Source organism: Lissotriton helveticus, chromosome 12 (genome assembly GCF_964261635.1).
Source record: "Lissotriton helveticus chromosome 12, aLisHel1.1, whole genome shotgun sequence".
NCBI classification, from domain to species: domain Eukaryota; kingdom Metazoa; phylum Chordata; class Amphibia; order Caudata; family Salamandridae; genus Lissotriton; species Lissotriton helveticus.
Window position 1 is genome coordinate 87,214,541 of NC_136073.1, and position 23,807 is coordinate 87,238,347.

The 23,807-nt window shown below is 43.4% G+C and overlaps 1 protein-coding gene across 1 annotated transcript in view; it reads right to left on the bottom strand.

Moving 5' to 3' along the window:
* Positions 1-20,285, bottom strand: part of LOC144797892 (extracellular calcium-sensing receptor-like) — a 59,676-nt gene extending 39,391 nt beyond the window's left edge. Inside the window, exons 1-3 of the mRNA XM_078668695.1 lie at positions 19,927-20,285; positions 16,118-16,409; positions 8,677-9,510 (exon numbers count right to left, since the gene is read on the bottom strand). Of these exons, the coding sequence (XP_078524821.1) occupies positions 8,677-9,510; positions 16,118-16,409; positions 19,927-20,174 (1,374 nt within the window). The 5' untranslated portion in view covers positions 20,175-20,285. The remainder of the gene's footprint in view (positions 1-8,676; positions 9,511-16,117; positions 16,410-19,926) is intronic.
* Between the last annotated feature and the right edge of the window lie 3,522 nt (positions 20,286-23,807).

A 23,807-nucleotide genomic window follows, 5' to 3' on the forward strand; every position in this document is an offset into this window, starting at 1 on the left:
ATAACGTCACTCAGGCCCTCGTCACCAGCCACCTCGACTACGGCAATGAAATCCACACAGGTATCACCACCAAGCTCCACAGAAGACTCCAGACCATATAGAACTCTGCAACCAGACTCATCCTGAACATCCTCAAATGAACCCACATTGCCCCCAACCTGAAAGACCACCACTGGCTCCCCATCAATCAATCAATCAATCAATCAATCACAACACTTGTATAGCGCGCTACTCACCCGGGAGGGTCTCAAGGCGCTTGGCGGGAGGGGTTCGCTACTGCTCGAACAGCCAGGTCTTGAGTTGCCTCCTGAAGGCGAGGTGGTCCTGGGTCAGTCGAAGGTGGATGGGGAGGGAGTTCCATGTCTTGGCCGCCAGGTAGGAGAAGGATCTGCCTCCGGCGATGGCTCTTCGGATGCGTGGTACGGCGGCGAGGGCGAGGCTAGCAGACCGTAGCTGGCGGGTGGGCGTGTGGAAGGTCAGGCGGTCGTTGAGGTGCTTATGGCCCAGGTCGTGGAGAGACTTGTGTGCGCGGGTGAGGAGCCTGAACGTGATGCTCTTGTTGACGGGGAGCCAGTGTAGGTCCCTCAGGTGACCGGAGATGTGGCTGCGTCGGGGGATGTCCAGGATGAGTCGGGCGGAGGCGTTCTGGATGCGTTGGAGTCTTTTCTGTAGCTTGGCTGTGGTTCAAGCGTAGAGGGTGTTTCCGTAGTCCAGTCAGCTGGTGACGAGGGCCTGGGTGACCGTCTTCCTGGTTTCGGTCGGGATCCAACGGAAGATCTTGCGGAGCATGCGGAGGGTGTGAAAGCATGAAGAGGAGACGGCGTTGACTTGTCTGGTCATCGAGAGGGAGGAGTCTAGGATGAAGCCCAGGTTGCGTGCGTGGTCTGTAGGTTTGGGGGCGGTACCCAGGGCTGGGGGCCACCAGGAGTTGTCACAGGCGGAGTGTGATGGTCCCAGGATGAGGACTTCCATCTTGTCTGAGTTCAGTTTCAGGCGGCTGTTCTTCATCCACTCGGCGACGTCTTTCATCCCTTCTGGTTCTGGCGGTGTCGGGGTCTCTGGTGAGGGACAGGATCAGCTGGGTGTCGTCGGCGTAGGAGATGATGTTGAGGTTGTGTTGGCGTGCGATGGTGGCGAGAGGTCTCATGTAGACGTTGAAGAGGGTGGGGCTGAGTGATGATCCTTGCGGGACGCCGCAGATGACTTCGGTGGCCTTGGATCGAAACGGGGGGAGGTGGACTCTCTGTGTTCTTCCGGCGAGGAACGAGATGATCCACTTCAGCGCCTTCTCTTGGATGCCGGTGTTGCTGAGGCGTTGGACTAGGTATACAACCTTTACCACGCCTTTTTTACCACGCACTACCATTACAACGCGGTTTTTACCACGCATACCATTACAACGCATTGCGCTGGGGGGCGCTCTAGGATAGGGAATAGGTTAATTTACTATCCAATAACCTTCCCTAGTGTCCACGGGGACTGGAGTTGGAATAGTAAATTAAACTATTCACTATCCAGCACCCCAAAGCGCTATGCGTTGTAATGGTATGCGTGGTAAAAACCGCGTTGTAATGGTATGCGTGGTAAAAGTATGCGTTGTAACGTCATACATCCGTTGGACTAGGGTGCGGTGGCAGACCGTGTCGAACGCTGCTGAGAGGTCCAGGAGGATGAGTGCCGCTGTTTCCCCGTTGTCGAGAAGGGCTCGGATGTCGTCGGTGGTTGCGATGAGGGTGGACTCGGTGCTGTGGTTGGCTCTGAAACCGGACTGCGAGGGGTCGAGGCATCCATTCGTCTCGAGGAAGGCGGCAAGTTGTCTGTTGGCAATCTTCTCGATGACTTTGGCAGGAAAAGGGAGGAGCGAGATGGGGCGGAAGTTCTTGAGGTCGGTGGGGTCCGCTGTTGGTTTCTTCAGCAGGGCACTGAGCTCGGCGTTCTTCCAGCTCTCCGGGAAGGTGGCGGTGTCGAAGGAGGTGTTGATGACGTCTCGGAGTTGGGGTGCGATGGTGGAGTCGGCCTTGTTGAAGACGTGGTGGGGGCAGGGGTCAGTCGGAGATCCGGAGTGGATGGTGTTCATCGTGCGGGCTGTGTCTTCGGTCGTCACCGTGGTCCAGGTGCGGAGGGTGGCGGTGGGGTGCGTTGGTTCTGTGGTTGGGTGCGTGGATGGTGAGCCGAAGCTGTTGTGGATGTCGGCAATCTTACGGTGGAAGAACGAGGCGAGGGAGTTGCAGAGATCTTGTGAAGGGGTGATGTCGTTGTTGCCGGTGCTGGGGTTGGAGAACTCCTTGACGATGCTGAAGAGTTCCTTGCTGTCGTGTGCGTTGTGGTCCAGTCGATCCTTCAGTGATTTCTTCTTGGTGGTGCGGATGAGCTGGTGGTGCTTGCGGGTGGCGTGTTTGAGGGCGGTCATGTTGTCAGTGGTCCAGTCGAGGAGCCAGCCTTTCTCGAGGGTGTGGCAGGTCTTCTTGGAGTCCTTCAGTTCGTCGGTGAACCAGGGGGCCTTCTTGCTTCTGGGGTTGCTGGGAGGGTTCTTCAGTGGTGCGAGGTCGTCGGCGCAGGCGGTCAGCCAGTGCGTGAAGTTGAGGGCTGCTTCGTTGGGGTCCGGTGTGCTGGCGGGTGGGTTCTGGTAGAGGGAAGTGGTGAGCTGGTCGGCGGTGATCTTGCTCCAGTTTCTGTGAGGAACCTGTTGTGGGTGGTGGTTTTTCTGAAGTTGAAGTGGAAGCAGCTGTGCTCGGTCCAGTGAAGTTCGGTGGAGTGGCTGAAGGCGATGTGCTTGCTGGAGGAGAAGACTGGGTCAAGCGTGTGGCCGGCGTAGTGGGTGGGGGTGTTGGCCAGTTGCTTGAGTCTGAGGTTGGCGAGGTTGTCCAGCAGGGTGACGGTGTTGCAGTCCTTGTTGTTCTCCAGGTGGAAGTTGAGGTCTCCTAGGAGGATGTAGTCGGCGGAGGGGAGGGCGTGTGGGCTGATGAAGTCGGCGATGTCTTCGCTGAATTGGGTGCGTGGTCCCGGGGGTCTGTAGACGAGGGTGCCTCTGAGGGTCGTCTTTGGGTCGGTGTGAATCTGGAAGTGTAGGTGTTCGGCGGCGGGGTAGGTGTCGTCGGCGTCGGTCGTGATGCGGATTGTGTTCTTGTGGACGATGGCGATGCCTCCTCCAGTCTGGTTCACGCGGTCCCTCCGGACGAGCTTGTATCCGTCCGGGATGGCGATGGCGATGTCGGGCGCTGACATCCATCCAGAAAAGATGCCAGTTCAAGCTCCTCACTCATGCTTACAAAGCCCTCCACGACCTAGGACCTTCCAACCTCAACCATCGACTGAACTTTCACCAACACGTTAGACACTTGCGCTTCTCTTCACTCACACTCGCACACCCCCCACTTCTGTCACAGCCACTGTGGTGGCTGCTTCTTCCCCTCCATCATGACCTGGAATGTTCTTCCACTCCATTTCCACACAACCCCCTTACTGGCAGACTTCAGAAAAAGACTCAAGATGTGGCTCTTTGACAGAGACACAGTGCCAAGATACCCTAGGGGCAACAGTGTTGCGCTTTTTAAATGCCGATTGATTTGATTGACTGATTAATTGAAGCAACAAGGCAGGGGTAAAGAAGGTTTGGCATAAAGCAAGATTATATGAATTATTATACACATACAATAGACTGGAAGGAGAAAAAGTAAAAAGCTTTTCATTTGATGTGTCATTTGATGTTGAAGACAACCCACTACCCCCGACCAGGTTTAAGTCTGCCACATGTAAATGTCCAACATTTTCAGGTTTTGATTAATGTAGCAGTCTGGGGATTTAATGCTTCTTTGGCTTGCCCATACCCTCCCTACGGAATCCCGATTTTATATTAGGATATGAAAGTCTGACGTGAGAACTTGAAGGATGGATGGCGCACTAACATATAATTGAGGTCCTGCTTTTCAAAAGCAAGATGAATTTATTGTTATGTGGATTTCAGGATCAATGGAAAAGAAGGATTTAGGAAAGGTCAAACAATATAGTGGATAGTGCACAGTTCAATTACAGACACATCTGTAAAACATCTTACAGGTCAACAAAAGGCTGTTGCAAGGATTATAGACTCGGCTCATGGAGTTGCTTTAATCAATAAGCAATGATCCTCACCTCAGAAGCATTTTAACTCGAGGTCTCACAGTGACCAGGAAGATTAGTTATGTTTAGTGTTGGAACAAGACCAATAGAGTGACATTTTTCCAGCATTACAATATTTTGAGCAGAAGTCACTTCACCTCTGCATATTACAGACCACAGAGGGAGGTTTGATAGTGTTGGATAAATTGTGAGGGAATAAGGGATGGTATTGCATATTCTTTAGATATACCCATTGCTTGAGATTTTATGGGACACTAATGTCCAACACCATTTTGAAGAAATGAAGTAAGAATACACTGGTGCATGTTCAGTGCTTAATTTGACCTATTGGTTGCCGGTGGGGGGCACTGGCACTTAACGTCAGGGACCAACCAGTATATTACCATGTCAGGCATTTACTGAGTGCAAGAGAGGGAAATACATACAGATCTGGAAAATGAACTGAGAAAAATAAAGCAAAACCATCACAAACAGAAAGAAGGAACCAGCAAGGGTGACAAAAAGGGACTGGGAGTGTCTGGTAATGAATTAAAGATCACCGAGCTTAGTATTTGGTGTGCTGATGTTTATTTGCACCAGCAGTCACCGGGGTATGAGAAGAGCTTAGGGCACCAGCACTCTTTCATTCTCAAATTAAGCACTTCGTATGCAATTACCTGGTAATAACTTTTAAAAATTGTATATATTTTACTAGTGTCATTTTTAAATTACCATTTAAGAGTCACTCGAGTGCAAGAATCGCGTTGCACCGAGGCTTGCTCTACACGCCTTCATTCATCCCGGCGCAGCCGATTAGGGGCTGACGACGCGGGGTAAAGGCTGTGGGCGCCATCTTGCAGGGAGAAAGGGTTGGTGGTCCAGTTGCAGGACGCCTCCCACCCTCCTCTACACAGTATAAATAGACGATGCCCTTCCGTCCGCGCAGCGGGCGGGCTCAGTGGGCGCGCCACCGGCGCGCCAAAGCCAAGCCTGTCTGCGCCCGTCCGCGCCGGGACCGGGCGGAGGGCCACAACCCCTGGATCTCACGGTATATCTCACCATCTACCTTACTCATCCCTAATGCTGACCGATCTACGTCCTCCGCCCACAGATAGATGTACTAGGTTTAACCTGGAGTCTATCACCGATATCTCCTCTCTTGAATGTAAGCATTGCCAGGCCATCATACCTTTAATGAATAATTTAACCGACGTCAATAATCAGAAATACTCCAAAAAAATGATAATAGCACTCACTAATGTCCGCTCATTGGGAAAGCACAGGCAAGAAATAGCTGACCTACTCAGAGACAGGAATATTGATATCATGTTTTTGACGGAAACATGGATGGACAAGTCGTCCGACCCAGATCTCGTGATTGCCGTCCCAAATGGATTTAGAGCCCACAGATATGACAGACAGGGCAAAAGAGGAGGTGGGATAGCTATAATCGCCCGAGATACATATAACATCCGGACCTCACCGATACTCTCGGTCACTTGTGAAGCACTGCAATTTGATATTTTTCTATCCCCCACGTACAATTTTAGGGGAATGCTACTATATAGACGGCCAGGAGCACGCTCTGGATTCCTCATTGAAGTCGGCACTATTTTGGAATCACTGGCAATTGAGAAGTCACTAACAGTATTGGGAGACTTCAACTTCCATCTAGACAGAGATGATGATAAAGATACATTGTCTCTCCTGTCTGAGATGGAAATGTTGGGGCTCTCACAACTAGTAAACAGACCTACTCATGATGCAGGGCATACATTGGATGGTATCTTCACTAATTTAGAAGATCTCCAAATCACTAACATCCTCCCGCTACCCTGGTCTGATCATCACATAATTCTTGGTGCCATCACAACTAATGAGGCCTCCATCGCCAGGATACCCCCTCTTAGTCGTGAACCATTTAAGGCCTGGAAAGACATCAACATTCCTAACCTCAAGATTTCACTGGATAGTACTAAACCAACTCTGTTTGATGACCCAGATACGGCCATTAAGCAATACCAAGACTGGTTAGGTCAAGCCATTAACAAACTAGTACCGATCAAACTAAGAACCAGAAATAGGAACATCCCCTCAGCACCATGGTTTTCTGAGGAATTAAGAAAGCAGAAACAACTCTGTAGAAACAGAGAAAGGTACTGGAGAAAAAACTATGATGAGGAAAGTAAAAAAAACCTACAAAGAACTGTTAGCTCAGTACAAATCCATGATTACAGAAGCCAAAAAAGAGTATTTTAGCGAGCAAATAGAGAGTGCAAAAAATTCCAATAAAAAGCTATATGATATACCCAAGCAGCTGGCAGGAAATACCCCGGATCTTAATCCCCCGACTTCACAAATCTTCTGTGACTCATTAGCACTATTCTTCTTCACAAAAGTGAATGACATTTACTCAGCCTTTTCCTCCACTGCTACTCACAGCACTAATGATATACATACTGCCCCCCTTAGCAGTGCATTCTCACAGTTTGTGGATATTTCAGAGACCCAAGCTAGAGATATCATCCGCTCCATTAAATCGGGTTCAGCACTGGATCCATGTCCCTTGAAAACCCTTGTCCCGATCATGGATTCTTTGATTCCAGCTATTACACAAATCTGTAACCTCATGTTCAGTACTGGAATCTATCCGAGTTTGTTAAAAAAAACCCTATTGAAGCCCCTTCTGAAAAAACCAGGCTTAGATAAAACTATAGACCGATTGCCAACCTTTCATTTTTGGCTAAGGTGGTGGAAAAGGCAATGAACACCCAACTAGCAGCTTTTATGGAGGAACATCACCTACTCGATGAGACCCAATTTGGGTTTCGCAAGTTCCATGGAACAGAGACTGCTTTGATTAAGGCTGCGGATGACATCAGAGTCATCCGAGACCAAGGAGGCTCTGCACTGCTGGTGCTGTTGGATCTCTCGGCAGCCTTCGACACGGTCGACCATCAGATTTTGGTCGACTGTGTCGAGAAAATGGGTGTGCAGGGCTCAGCTAAGAACCTACTGGCTTCGTTTTTGAACGAAAGATCGCAGGCGGTGACGCTGGGACCATTTGAATCGGCTAATCTGTCTTTGCCGTGTGGGGTACCTCAAGGTTCATCCCTAAGTCCGACACTATTCAATATCTATGTGTCGGACCTAGCTAAAACCATCAAAGCATATGGGATGAACCTTACCTCATACGCAGATGACACACAGTTGGTGCTAGCCATTAAAAATGATGGAGAAATAGTGGCAGAGGGTTTTAAAACAGGACAGTGGATGTCTGCAAACTGTTTAAAACTTAACTCCGAAAAAAAGGAGGTGGTTACTTTTGGACATCTATCTCCTAGCTGGTCCCCCGTCTGGTGGCCAACATCTTTCGGAACCCTGCCGAAACCAACTCCCAAGGTGAGGAACCTGGGTGTTATCTTTGATAATGACCTTAATTTTGTTGATCATGCCAATCAGACTGCCGCCACAGCTTTTTACAAATTACGTCTGGTGAAAAAAATCCTTCCTTTTCTTCCAAAGAGTGCAGGCAAGACCTTGGTAAGCTCCCTAGTTTTATCTGCATTAGATTATTGCAACGGCCTGTTTGCTAATGCTCAGACCAGGGTCATCAAGAAAATGCAGACAGTACAGAATGCAGCTGCCAGACTTCTTTCGGGAATTCCTAGGTATAAACCCATTGCCGACACCATCAGAAGTTATCACTGGCTCCCCATTAGAAACCGAATTAAATTCAAGACCTTATGCATAGTCTACAAATCACTGCATCAACAAGCGCCTCAATTTTTGAGAGATCGGCTAATTCCATACAACCCTTCACGACCACTCCGCTTTTCCAACCTGAACGACTTGGTGGTGCCCCGCACTAAGTTGGTTACTTGGGGAGATCGTCGTTTTCTGGTTGCGGCTCCAAAATTGTGGAACACACTCCCCCAAGCTATTAGGACTAGCCCAACTCTCATGTTGTTTAGAAAACAACTGAAAACCTGTTGGTTTAACTATTAAATGTCTGAATCCCAGCAATGGAGAAGTCTGCAATAGTAATAGCGCCGAGACGCCTGCGGGCAATTGTTCGCGCTTTATCAAATATCAAAAATAAATAAATAAATAAATAATATCTTCCACTCAGATGAGACAATGCAGAGTTTAATAGATCTAGAGGAATATCCACATGGGTTCATTTTAATTAAGGAAGGGGGAAAGTTGTGGTTCTGATTATGTTATTTAACACTAAACTATCTGCAAATTTCATAAAGTTAAATAAAACCTGTGTAAATACTTAAAATTTGGAAGGATTTTCTATATAAAGGTAACTGTTCTAATCAAGGCACCTATTTAAAATGCGTTAACATGTATACATAGATAATTTATTTTTGAATATTTTTCACAATATTGAAGCTGTTACCAAGCACCAATATATTACAATTGTATGTGAAAAAAAAACATGAGTTTCGATTGGACCAATCCACTGAATATGCCACTTTAAGTGCGGATTTCCCCATAAATGTGCAAATTGTCAAAAACAAATTGTTAGAATTGAGCATTTTCGGAATTAATCCCTTCAGACGCTCTCACCTGCCATGGCTGAAACCCCTTAATATCCACACAGGTTCCCTGATCAAAGGATGCACCAGTAAGGCTACAGGAGCTCAGATCCTGCAAAGCCAATGCAATGGCAGAAACTGCAGTGTAGATTTTGTAAGGGAGTCCAAACCTGGTGACACCACTGGGGTTTACATGCTGCTTTTCTAGCTTCTCAGCACCAGTACACTGTACAGTGTCATTGCTGTATACATTCAGGGATTCTACCACTTCCTGTTGAAACTTACAACTAAATGTGTCTTCCCAGAACTCTTGAAGAAGCATATGATCTCTAGTGTTCAATGGATGGAGGTTGGTGAGATACTCCTCAAACCCTGGCATCTCTCTACTGTGAATTTCAAATCCAATGGTGCCAGTGAGAATTTCAGAGTATTTTTCCACTAGCAGTAGAGCTGATGTAGACCACCCCTCAGTGGCAACAAAAATCTTTCCAGTCACACTCTGTCTCACCATCTCATCCATTACCGCTACCATATTTCCACTATTGGAGAAGATGACAATCGCATTGGCAGATGAGTTTTTTATCATTTGGACAATGTCAAAAGCATTCTTGTCAGCTCTGCTTGTGACAATATTCCTTGAAAATGCAACACAAGCACCAATCTTGATCAGTTCTTCCTGAAGGAGTTTTATTCCCTGTTGGCCATAGTCATCATCGTCTGCTATGAGGCCCACCCAGGTCCAGTTAAAATAAATGACCAACTCAGCCAAACCACGAGACTGGAAGTCATCACTGGGGACTGTTCGGAAAAAGGATGGGAATTGGTTCCGGTCACTCAGGAGTGGACTTGATGCAGAATAACTGATCTACAAAATAATTGAAAAAAGTGCTATTATAAAACATCTATTCAGGTGGAAACATGCTTAATACATTTTGGCTTATTTCAATATGTTGAGATGACGATTTTAGAAAATATGCCTATGTGTTTTACCGGTGTCACATTTCTAAATGTCCATCAAAACCAATATTTCTTTTTCAATTCAATGTGAAACATGTATGGTTGGAAAAAAAAATAAACTCATATAGAGTCACACTTTGGGCCTGATCACGAGTTTGACGGTGCTGGAGCAGACACCATGCCGGCTGACTGCTCCCACATCGCTAAACCTGTGGTCAAGCCACCTGCCAGATTAGAATTTCTTCCGGTCTGACAGGCTTTTGGCGTTACCGCAGTGGTGACTAAGAAAATGGGCACAGCAATGGGAAAGCCAAAAACTGTTTAGATTAGCAATGTCTTCATCATTACTTGGAAAAGTAGGGTGGGATATGGGGAGGGTAGAGGTTGAAACTTGGTGATAAGCTGCGAAAATGGTATGGTTGACACCTGCCCCTTATCAGTGCCTAAAATCTAGCTCAATAACCCTGTGGATGTACTATGTGACAGTTATGCTGCACTCATAAATGCTCAAATCTCACCTTCTTCAAAATTCAAAGACTATCAGCACTATTAACTAATTTTGAATTCAATATTTCATTAATGTACATACATTACAATTGATCATTTACTATGTATAAATAATTTTAGTTATGTTTTCAAACTGTAAGATACATTATTTGTTAAATTGAAAAATGTTATTAAAATATTTTATCGTAAAATATTATATATGTTTTATTTATATATAATTGTAATTTTAAGTAGTTAATTCAATGAATATATGTTTTTTAAAAAGTCAAAAGAAGTAATTCATGTTAACATTATTTTCTATAGGGCTCTATTTTCTATAAGAGGGTGTTGAAGTACTAGTCACTGGCCATGTGTGGTGCTGGGCTTTCTCCAGGTCTGAGCTGGAGTATACCTACTTCTATGTTTGGTCCTTTTTAGATGTTATAAGTTTAGACATGCAGTCTGTGAATAACAATGTAATGACTCTTTTGTGGATGGGTGTTTAACCCCTCCCTAAACTGCTGCTCAGCCCTCCCTAAACCCCTCCATCCTCCTCTCTACTGCCATTAAATGACTTTGTGAAACCCTGTGCCTTTGTCTCCACCATTGAGGCCTCCCAGGATGTCTGTGACAATTTGGTCAACTTCTTTGAAGACAATATTGAATCTATCTACAAAATCTGCCAACTATCTCGGATAGCCTTCAGCCCAATTTCGATCTTAATCATCCCTAACCGATGGCAATGGGTAGCTGGAGTACATTCACACTCTGCTCAGAGGCTCAGGTGTTGGATATGGTATTCCATGCTAAGTCCTGTTCACCTTTGCCCTCCCAGAATAATAGCTAAGTTAGCAACTTATCTGGCTCCTGTAGTCACAGACTTATATAACCTCTCTTTGACTACAGCCAAAGTGCCTCTGGAGTGGATGCACGCATTTGTGTCTCCTTTTCTTAAGAAATGCTCTCTTTGCCAAGTCTCTGGAAAGGTTTATCAATAAACAACTCACTGCCTTTCTCGAGCACAATCCCAGCCTGGACTGCTCACAATCCGGTTACAGAGAGCTCCCCAGCACAGGGAGCACTCTGCTAGCCGTGGTTGATAATATCAAGCTCTCTCTTGACACATGTACCCCACTTATGTTGGTGCTGCTGGATTTGTCAATGGCGTTTGACCCAGTCTATCATTCCATCTTAATTCACAGGCTGCACAAGGCTGGGCTGCATGGTAGAGTCCTTTACTGGCTCTGCGATTTCCTTACCAACTGAACTCAAGAAGTCTGATTGGAACCCTTCAAGTCACGAGTTATCATGTACTTGAACAAGGGAATGCCCCACCCTCTTTAATATCTATGTGGTGCCACTTGTCCAGATCATGAGAGCCTGCGATGTGGAGATCATGTTGTATGCTGACAACAATTAACTTCTTATTTCTTCGGCCCAGATCTAGACAAGGTGAAAAGCAAATTTGCTAATTGTATGAGGGAAGTCGCTGTTTAGATGACTAGTAACTATCTCAAATGAAACGACGACAAGACTGAAATTATTATCTTGGGAAAGCGTCTGAGCTATGATCGGCCGACTGCTGGCAGTCTGAACTTGGCCCTGCCCCTTCAATTTAGCAGACTGTGAAAATGCGCGGAGTGAAATTTGATTGATTACTGTCCATGAAGGACCAAGTAAATGCCACTTGCGGCTCCTGCTTTGCCACTATGAAGCTTCTTACAAAGGCCCTCCCTTGGCTTCAAGATAGGAAAACTCTTGAACAGGCTTTCATTATCAGTCCCCTGGACAGCAGGAATGCTCTGTTAACATCAGTAAACGACACCTTGCTGACCATGTTGGAGGTGGTCCAGAACACCACCACTAGACTATTCTGCAATCTCTCTTCTCGCTCCCCCTCCTCCCCTACTCCTCGGAAGCTTAATTGGCTGCCAATCAGAAAGGGGATTGTCTTTAAACTTTGCTGTTTGGCACAGAAGGCACTTCACAAATCACGCTCGCCTACTAGTTCATTTGTTTAAAAACATATTGGCCCACTGGATGCCTCAGGTCCTCAGATAAGGCTCTTCTGATTATCACTCATGTTCTGACCTCAAACCAGGGGGGGCAGATCGTTTTCCTACACCAGACCCTATCCCTGGAACAAACACCCCTTTAGTCTCCACTCCTCCTCAGACTTCATCTCGTTCAAGAATAGTTTGAAGTCCTGGTTGTTTTAGGAATTTCCTCCTTTGTCAGCAAGGCAGCGCCAATATACTCCTTCTAGAGTGATTTATGCGCTATATCAAATGTCTATATCATATCATATCATTGTTATTTTCCTTAGCATTAAAGTAAGAATGGCCTTTGTGTGCAAGGCAGCAGCGCACTGCTAATCCCTCTTATGTGGTGGGTTCAAGTACTCACATATGTTCTGTACTCTAATACACTGTGTACCACTGCATTTTATGTTATTCATTTTGTCAGCCAAAATTTAGTTGAAGTTTTTTTATAAAGAAAAGACAGCAGTTTCTGGTCTCATTCAAAGCGTTATTTTACATTTTCTTTCTATATAGGTTTTCTAGGCTCAAAGAAGCATCAACTACCTTTAGCTTGGTTGTTACAGATGTACTTGTATGTGACAGGGAATGTAATTGAATACTTTTGAGAAATAAAACAGTTAACTTATATTTTTGTTTGCTTACATTTCCAGTAATATTGTGATCTTGAGGAAAGGGGCAGAAGGGCCTCACAAAAGTACTGGTTTTGTCAACACATTGGCCAGATTAAAATCTTGGCTTGGTAGTGTGCAGCTGCAGCCTGTCATTAGGGGTGTGTGGCCCCACTTCTCCACCTTTTTCTGACACAGGAAGAGTGTCTTATAGGCTGAGCAAAGGTCAGCAAGACAGACACTCCACGGGGCTGTACATGCATTAAATGTGCAGGCACCTGGCTGTCTGAGCTGAAATGTCCTAGGTTGAAGTTTCCAAAGCCCAGTGTTCACAAGCTCCTCAGCCTGGCAAAATCATCTGTGAGCCTTCCACTCATGTTGAGGGGGGGCATCAATGATAGACTTTTAACCTCTTCTGTGCGGGGGTAATTCCCCCGCTGTGCTAGGGGATGGGGGGGCGCGCACAGCACCCCCATGCCATGACGAGCTCAACTCGTCATGAGGCACGGCGCTCGTGTGCTCATGACAAGCTTAGCTCATCATGACCACACCCGTTACCCGTGGAACGCTCAGCACAGCAGGGGAATTAGCCCTGCGTGTGAGCGTTCCTCGGCTCATGACGAGCTGAGCTCATCATGAGCACCGGAGCGCCGTGCCTCATGACGAGCTCAGCTCATCATGAGCATCGATGAGGTTAAGCCCTGAGATGCTAAGGGCCAAGTGTCCATCAGTGACGCTTGTCACAGAGTGGTGTGGGGTCAGCAACTCTCACTGGCACCATCCAACTCTGTGAGAAGTAAACAAAGGTCCCTAGAGTCTGTTCTTAGAACTGTCCATATAAAAGGGCTTATTATCTATGTATATATTTGTAAAGTCATGCACTATACCACGTCATACAAATGTTCTATACAAACACTAAGTTAACAAGGGTCAAACCAACTACAGATAGTAATAAAGGCAAAATTGCTCAAAAATTAAAAAATCTTTTGACACATTTTATTATATCATTTCATTGAGAACAAAAACACATAATGTTGAAAGGTTAAAAAGTATTCACATATAAAAACATATTAAAATCACACAATCACAAAGTAAATACAGTTCCCAGATTTAAGAAAAAAACATTAGTATCCTAATTTCAAGAAAACATTAGTCGACGCTGCGTTTCAGTGAATTTTCTACAATATACACCTTCTTCAGGACTGTTTTCTATCTTGGCTTAAATTGCCAGTTGTAGATTTCAGCTTGCATAAAATAATTAACATAACAATTCTTTTATAATTGAATTGTTTTTGTGGGTCCAAGGTTGGATACCCTGTAATAAGGGAATTTTCAGAATGAACGATAAATAAAATATATGTGTCAAAAGATTTTGTAATTTTTGAGCAATTTTGCCTTTATTACGATCTGTTGTTGGTTTGACCCTTGTTAACTTAGTGTTTGTATAGAACATTTGTATGACGTGGTATAGTGCATGCCTTTGCAAATATATACATAGATAATATGCCCTTTTATATGGACAGTTCTAAGAACAGACTCTAGGGACCTTTGTTTACTTCTCACTTCACTTACCCTGTCCCTATTACAATAACAGTAGGGTTCCTCCCTTTTTGGTTGATATACCATCCAACTCTGTGACAAGGTAAGGAAGGTCCTCCTCTCATTGGTCCGCCAGTGAGAGCAGGTGGCAGGATATTCCTACCACCAGGGAACAACAGAGGCTTCCCTCCCGCCACTTGAGGTCAGAGCCACAGCCCTATTAGTATTTTTTTTTTATGTTGGGTGTTTGCATGCTTGTGAGTAAGTATGAATGTTTGGTCTGTGTATTTCTGGGTTTGTGCATGCTGTGAATGAGTGTGTTCATGTGTATTTGCTGGGAATAAGTATGTGGTGTGTGCGCGTTTGAAAGGGAGTGTGTGTGTGCCCGCCCTACCGCCGCTGCAGATTACATGCCACCATTGGTATTGGAATATCCCAAAAAATTAGCCATATTACCGCTTTCAATGTATCCTTTGCCCCTAGTCATTCCGGACTTTATATCTGGAGAGTCATAGTTGTGGTGCCAGCAACTGAGGATGCCAACATTCTTATGGTAAAAATTGGAAATGTTCTGATGCCGTGAGAATTTAATACGTGGACACAGGGAGAGCATCATATCTTGGAATGGTAAAGCGTTTACATTTATTAGAAAGTGTCTGATGAATATCGAGGATGCTGATGTAGTCAGTGAAATCTACATTAACTTTAAAAATATCTGCGGTTTGCATCTTGATTTGGTATAAATAGAGTTGTGAATTTTTTTTTCAGGTTAACATATAGTTAGATGAACCTCTGTATTAGAGAAATGAAACATTTTTGTTAGAAGTATTATATAACGACTGTGAACGGTACCTTAGGTGTATTTTTTCAATAGTCGGCAAAAAGTTTGAAAACTTTATAACTAATGTTACTTTCATAATGATGTAGTATTTTGATGTCACTAGAATGACCAATCACTCTCGGACATTAGAGATGCTGTTTCCAGTCCTGGATTTTTGTGTGCTAGCCTAATGCATCCTATGTGTTGTTGCTAAGTTTTGCTTCTAATTTACTAATTAGACAAACACACCTGCAACCAATGATATGTAGATGAGCAAATCAGGACTGAGGCTGGTAATGATACGGAGTGCAGGGGGCATCTTAAATATCCACTTAAATGTCACAATATTTATAATGCCTGTGATGAGTTTTGCAGGACTTTGGAAGACTTTTGTTTTGCAATGGAGCTATCACAAAAATGTGCACATAACCTGATGAATTTAGCAAAGATTGGTGCCGAATTAATACTGCTTGCTAGTAAGGAAATATTGAATGCAGAAGCCACATTAACTTTGCTCATGTGAGAGACTTGCTTGGCGATTGGCATCCAACATGTCGTAAGGGGAAACATCCTTTACAACGCAACTTTTCCCACGCAGTGCTTTTAGGACGCAACTTTTACAACGCAAACCATTACAACGCATTGCGCTGGGGGGCGCTCTAGGATAGGGATTAAGTTTAATTTACTGTCTAACACCTTCCCTAGTGTCCACGGGGACTGGAGTTGGAATAGTAAATTAAACTATTCACTATCCAGCACCCCAAAGCGCTATGCGTTGTAAAGGTTTGCGTAGTAAAAACCGCGTTGTAAAGGCATGCGATGTAAAAGCATGCATTGTAATGTCATACATCCTGTCGTAAGTGGCCATTCCGTGCTTATATATGGGTCCAAATCCACATCAAAGTTTATCCATGAGAAGGGGTTTGTGTAATAAAATACCCTGATATGCTTTCGTGAAGATCACGACTTCTTCATGCTGCAAATTTAGTTTCAATGCAGTTCGACACATCTCTAACTTACCTGTGGATGTCTGTAGAGACTCAATATTTGTGCCAAGAGAATTGAACGTGTTGATGTGACATCTCCTATGATGGCTACAGGAAGGCGATTCCTCAGACACTGGTAGTTTGGGGTTGGTTCCTCTTGCCCTGTCAAAATCCAGAGAGTCCCTTCGATGGCTCGCTGTATGACCATGCAGGAATCATGGATCCGGAAGCCCAAGGTGATGTTGGGTAAGAGGTTGGGATTCCTGTTTACGTCCTCAATGGCAAACAACATTGCCTGGAACCACTGGAAATCATCAAACATTAGCCTGCAGCATACAGTGTGGAGAAAGATATATACCAAGCTGAAATGGATTATACTTCTGTAGTTGTTCTTTAGTCCTGAGAATATATAGACCATGCATAGTATAAGCAAAATATTATCCATTCAAAGTAAACGGTAACCGAACCACACAAGCTTCACCACATATTTAGCAGATTGGTCACTCATTGTTGCAGGGCTTTGATCCACACACCATAACACTCATTTATACACATGCAAAATTCCATGCAGTTCATACAGTGCCCTCCCACCCACAAGCATGCACACATACATATATTGGTTTCTGATTGTACTGCGATCTTCAAGGCAGTTGTTGTACAGCAATAACATGAACAAAATATCGACTGACTGAAATATTGTGTACTAAATGTTTTTAACCAAAGTATTGTATTCGAATATAGTATTATTTCACCATCATCCATTCATCTTGAATATTTTTCAGATTCACACTCATGAATCTTGAGTGTCAGGCCAGATTTGTACCATCACTTAGAAGCGGTAGCTGCATGGCCGATGTTCACCATTTTCACTATACAACCTAACACAAGTCACTAAGGGCCAGATGTAGGTAAATCTCATTTACCGATTCATAAATACCGAATTTTACCGATTCGGTATTTCTGAATCGGTAAATGAGATGTAGGTAAAAATTCGGTATTTTTTACCGAATCGGTAAGATTTGGTATTTACTGATTCGGTAAATACCGAATCGGTATTTGCTATTGAATCCTATAGGCTTTGAAGCCCTAGGATTCAATAGCAAATACCAATTAGGTATTTACCGAATCGGTAAAAATACCGCATTGCTAAGGGAGACAGGGTGTCACTTTGACACCCTGTTACACCCCTGTCACTGGCGTTTGCGCCATGTGGCACACATACATGCCCTTAGGGCAGGTCTGTGTGCCACATGGCACAGGTGTACATGCACAGATGTGCATGTACACAAGAATTCGTTATTTACCATGCAATTGTATTGCATGGTAAATACCGAATTCTAAAGGCCCTGTAGCACTGTTAGAAGTGCTACCTACATCACGAAATACATTTTCGGTATTTTTACCGAATGGTAAATTTACCGAATCGGTAAAATTTACAGAATCGGTAAATTTACAGATTCTGTAATTTTACCGATTAGGAAAAATTACCAATAATGTCAGTTTTTTGTGCCCCTACATCTCCATTGCCCTTTACCGGTCGGAAACGGCCGAAAATCGGTATTTTTGTCCGATTCCGACCGGTAAAGGGCTACCTACATCTGGCCCTAAGACTTGACTCCTGCGCACTGTTGCTTAAGGCAATTGCCTTAAGCAACAGTGCGCAGGGGTCAGGTCTTAGTGACTTGTGTTAGGTTGTTTCGTGAAACGGCACGATTGAGAAAAACTTGCCACCCACTGCAGCATGCTAAAAATAAGAAAAAGAGAAAGTGGTTTAACTTTCATTAAAAACAAGGAGTGCGTCTCCACTTGATTAATTTTGCACCATTTTCACCATGACACAATACTAGAAGTGCGCGATCACTAGGTAATCTATAGTGCATATTCAGAGTTTCCCCATCACTTACTATTTCTCATTTTATACCCATATTTAATCAGTATATAATACTGTCAACTTCCCATTTTCATACAAAATAACAAACGTCACTTTTTGCTAATTTTACTATAGGCCGATGTATATGTAATTGACATTTTCTTAATGCTGATGATATTACATAATTAACCCATCTTTCCCCAAAAGTAAGTTTTTGATCAGCTGCTTCCTCCTTAATTTGACAGCTGCATAAGATTTCACAACGACAGACTGTCCTTCTGAAGTCAACACAAGGGGCACAGTATGCCACGATATTACTAGAGGTACCTCTGAAGTCAGCAGAAAGGGAGTGGCATAACTTATAACATGTTATCACAAGTGTAGCAGTAATTGTTTTGCTGTTGATCCACTAATAACTACCCCTCTGCAAATGTGTTATTACATTGGTGAAATTAGCAGCATTTCCAAAATTTAAAGTTACCCAATATTCATGAAATTTCACATAATTCTGATTTACGTCATTTCTGTAACTTCTTTTTTTTCAAGATCACACTTTGGGGGTCATTAGGATGGCGGGCGGACTTTGCCCGCCCGCCATCCTGACGGGGATTAGGACCGCCCGACATAAGGGCGGGGGTCTCGTGGGGGGCATTAGGATGTGCCCGCCACAATGCTAGAAATGCATTTCAGCATTTGCATAAACAAAGCGGCAGGCACCGCGTGGTGCATGCCGCTTTGTTTATGCAAATGTGGGGGGGTACCACAGGTACCTCCCGTGTGCAGTCCCCACCCCTCCTTCACTCTGGGGGCCCGCAGGGGGCCCCCAGAGTGAAGACTGCATGCCTTTCCGTGGCGGCATTGCCGCCACGGAAAGGCATTGTAAAATGCCCATTGTAATATGGCTGACGGTGTCTGATAGACAACGCCACCATATTATTCCTTTTCCGCCCTGGCCGCAAGGCGACCGGGGCGGAAAAGCGGCGGACGGTCTTTCCGTCTGCGGAGTTCCCCCCCCCCCCCGGCCATACTAATATGGTGGGGGGGAAACATGTGAGGATGTCGGGCGGATTGCCCCCGCCAGGCTGGCGGTGGCTACCGCCAGCCTGGCGGGGGCAATCCACCCGACATCCTAATGGGCCCCTTTGTGTTAAAAAAGTTCTTGTGAGATATTGCAATATTGGTTCGCATCAAAATATATCCTGCTCAAACCAGTCTCATGCCAGTATCATCAATCAGTCGATCAAAGCATCTTTATTAAGCAGGGAGACCTGCCCATAAAAGCAGTTTAAAATACATACAGAAAAGTAAAAAAATGAACTTCAACCAGCATGTATCATATAGAACATGAGTAAAAGCATGGCATACATAGACAAATAGTCTAAAAAAGTACATGATGCCATGTCAGTATCTCTCAAGTCATTTCAATGCGAGGTGCATACATGTATTAACAAAAACCTCATATGTTGTATGATGCGCTACTTCTACACCTTGTGTGTTGCTATCCATGCTGAGCAAGGTATGTTTAAAGGACTTCACTGTGGCGTAACATTAGTCCCCACAGACCCTGTGGTGTGGGGAGCACCCAAGCTCCCTGGGACCCCTCCAGCACTGTGCGAGGCAGCGGGCCCCTGGCCTGAGAGCTCCTGACTGGGTCTGGGGGGGAGGCCCTCCATGTACTTTGCAAAGGGCCCCCTCAAGTTTTGTTACGCCACTGTGACTTCATATTCACTTTTGTAGTCTAAAGTGAGAGAGGGAAAAGCGCAGATATTTTAGAGAGTTTAAGCAATCTTCTTGTTGATGCAACTAAAAGAACTCTAAAAGTCCCAGCCAGCTTGACATGTGACTAGATTGGCTTCAGCCCTGCTAACTTTCCTGACACACCAGCCTTCTGGGAAACTTCCTGAAAAAACGTCTAAGATATGCATGAGAAGTGGAATGTAATACTTATTCTTGATAATTTCCATGTTTCTTACGTCTGGCATGAAATTCTTGCAGGTGTCTCTGTGAAGGTGGGGGACTCATACTCCCTGGCATCATGGATGGCGAACGTGCCCCCGACCAGGATATCTCCATCTCTTGAAAAGCCTTTGACTAAGTTTCTTTGAAGATGGCACTCGGGCACCAGCAGCTGAGCTACACAACTGAACTTAAGGCACAGTATCATCCAGTACACCACAGTGTTGTGGCAGAAGAGGGTCTTGAGATAGCTCCTGAGATGCATACTCCCACCGGCCTGGGGGGGCGCTGTGACAAACTCCTACCGGACCCTCACATCTGCATGCTGCTCTTCCGCCATTATTTTAAACGTGTACTCTCTGGTGTTGCTCTTGCAATAGACCTGCAATGAAATAAGCATGAATTCACTAGATACAAAGAGAAAAGTAAAATGAATAGCAAAGATACATCATGAGTGAGATCAATATTCAGTGTGTCAATATAAATATATATCAACCGGCTCCACCTCTATTTAAAACTAAACTTGGCAGTGCCCTCTGCTGAAGTAAAAAGTCATATTCATGGGGCCAGCAGAGGAAAATTACCCTTCGAGGGCAACAGGCGTTAATGTATGTTTTGAACACATAGCAAAATTATATTTTCCTCCATGGCCCCTTCTTTAAAATGTATTGGGTGAAAAATTAAGTGACCGGAAAATTAAGTGGGTGTTCTCCTATTAAAATGAAGGTGTGGTTCCAAGCGAATGAATTCATCCTAATGCCTTTATGCACGCTCATGAGCCAAAGCTGTTTGCAAAAAGGGACCCTTTGTGTGTGTGTTGGTGCGTGTGTGTGTGTATATATATATATATATATATATATATATATATATATATATATATATATATATATATGTGAGTGTGTGTGTGTATATATATTTATATAGATATATACTATATATCTATATATTTATATAGATATGTACTATATATATATATAAATGTCTATAGATACAGATATATATATATATATATATATATATATATATATATATATATATATATATATAATTATTTCTGCATACATTGCACATACTACTGCTGAGTGTAGATAGGGGTATTACATTAAAAGGGATTGCTGCATGCTGTGGTTCCTGTTCCCGATCCCTATATATATGTCAGAGTGTGTGTGTGTATATATATTTATATAGATATATACTATATATCTATATATTTATATAGATATGTACTATATATATAAATTTTCTGCCATCATTCCTTTGAATTGTACATATGTATATATTTATATATGTATGTATCTTTTTAAATGTCACAATTTGTATGGATTTTATCCTTGTATTTTACCTTCAAATTAGGCTGAATAATTTGCAAATGTTTGGAAAACAGACCATACAAAGCAGTATTGATAGTTTGTCCTCTATGTCAGTTATCACGTGGTACTGAATAGAAAAAAATGCACTTTCACTGTGGGGCTAAGTATATTTAAATGTGGCCATTCCCAACACTGACTGTCTGTGAGCAAGGGCGGATGCCCGAAACGCGTCAGATTGTTTGGTTCAGCTCGTGAATAAACTTGTGCCTATTACAAAGCTGTTTGGATCCGCGTGATTTTCCTGGTCACTACGGTTGGAGCCTGGGAGGTTGCATTTGTTTGAATATATATATATATATATATATATATATATATATATATATATATATATATATATATATATATATATATATATATATATATATATATATATATATATATATATATATATTCACTGAAAAAACCATAGGTTATAGACCATATATAGTTAGGAATTAGCATTTACAAAACCTTGAAAATTCACTGAAAAAACCATAGGTTATAGACCATATATAGTTAGGAATTAGCATTTAAAAAAACTTATTTTACTCACACAAAACCATTGAAATTCCATATATAGTTAGTTGCACTAACTATATATCGCGCACCCGCAATCCACTGCTGATGATGTCACATATTACATCATTCATGACATGGTCAGTGACATCACTGATGACATCACTGATGACATCTCAAATGACATCACTGATGACATCACTGATGACAACATCCAGTGACTGTATGTTTCTGTAAAGTTAAAATGTGTCTTACATATTGAAGAATGAGTGGAAGTATAAGTGTCTGGACAAAGGATTTAGTAGGTGCATGACTGAATGTATGAGTGAGTGATTAAATGTGTCTCACTGAGTGCATGGGTTAGTGACTAAAGTGTCTTAATTTGTGCATCATTATGTCTGTTGTTCTGTAAACTGCTGCATGTGTTGATCAGTAGCTATATGATTAACTATATGGGTTACTGATTGATTGTCCAAGTATTTGTATGGGAGACTGAGTGTGTGTGTGGCTGGCTGGGAGGTGTGTGACTCTGTGCAGATCAATGTGTACTTATATCAATGATTGTATAACAAGGTAAGTATGTGTTAGTATATGTTTGAAAATGTAAGGTGCTCTATGTTTAACTGTATAGACAAGAAAATGGAAGTGTGATTGATTCTTTACAGGACTGACTAGGTGTGTGAGTAACTCCATGGATGAGTGGCAGAGTGTGAGTGTCTGTATAGGTGTATGAGTGCATATGATAGTGTTGTAAAGATGAGTGATTGTATGTATGAATGATTGTATGGGTGAATGAGTGAATGTGTGTGTAGACGTAGGAATCAGTGAGTACATATGTAGTAACTAGTATTGGTGTGTCAATGGTTTCAAAAATTATACTCTGTATTTAACACTGGGTGAAACAGAGGTTATATTAAAATGTGAGGAGATGCATTGTATTGTCACATGAATGATATCATCAGTGATGTGGTCATTGATGTCAAATGAGATGTCATCAGTGATGTCATCAGTGATGTCATTTGAGATGTCATCAGTGATGTCATCAGTGATGTCACTGACCATGTCATGAATGATGTAATATGTGACATCATCAGCAGTGGATTGCGGGTGCGCGATATATAGTTAGTGCAACTAACTATATATGGAATTTCAATGGTTTTGTGTGAGTAAAATAAGGTTTTTTAAATGCTAATTCCTAACTATATATGGTCTATAACCTATGGTTTTTTCAGTGAATTTTCAAGATTTTGTAAATGCTAATTCCTAACTATATATGGTCTATAACCTATGGTTTTTTCAGTGAATTTCAATGGTTTTTTAATAGCAAATATCATAAGCTGTCGAATGTCAAGTACGTGGTAAGTGAAAACATTTTCGTGTTTATGCACACTGATCTGCTTTGAATGGTGCCCCCCCCCTCATTTCTATTAGGAGTACTCTCTCTTTGCACATAGTGAAGGGTAGTTAACGCAGGCCTTTGCCCCCGTTGTAATACGTCGTGCCTGCTTCTCTCTCCATTTGATTGATTGTTATCCAAGTATTTACTGTTTTAGAATTGGTTCTCCTTGGTTCATTCTCTATTTACAAACAAACACAGAGTCGCAATACTCTGTTTAGTCTTTGCAGATAACGAAAAATCGTGTAAAAAAAAAAGAAAAGGAATCGAGCAAAATCAGTAGGCCACTAATGGGATCTCTTTTTGACCTCGCTAAAATAGAAACATTAGGAACAACCCCTCATGACAAATACAAAACTAGTGAAATGAACTGAACTCCACACAATGATGGCTGCAAAACAGCTCGGCTCCGCCACCCACCCCGCCCAAAATAACGATAAAGAGCGGCTGCCATGATTGGTTGCGGAATGGCCACGACGGAGCTACGAAATGGTGCTGCTCTCATGCTAACCCCAGCTTCAGTCTGAAACATCCAGAAACACTGTAGACTACCAATTCGATCAGTTCCGGTAGCGCCCCAATGTAACCCGGTAGAGAAGAACTAGCCCTCCCCTCTTTGACTAATGGTTCTTGTTGC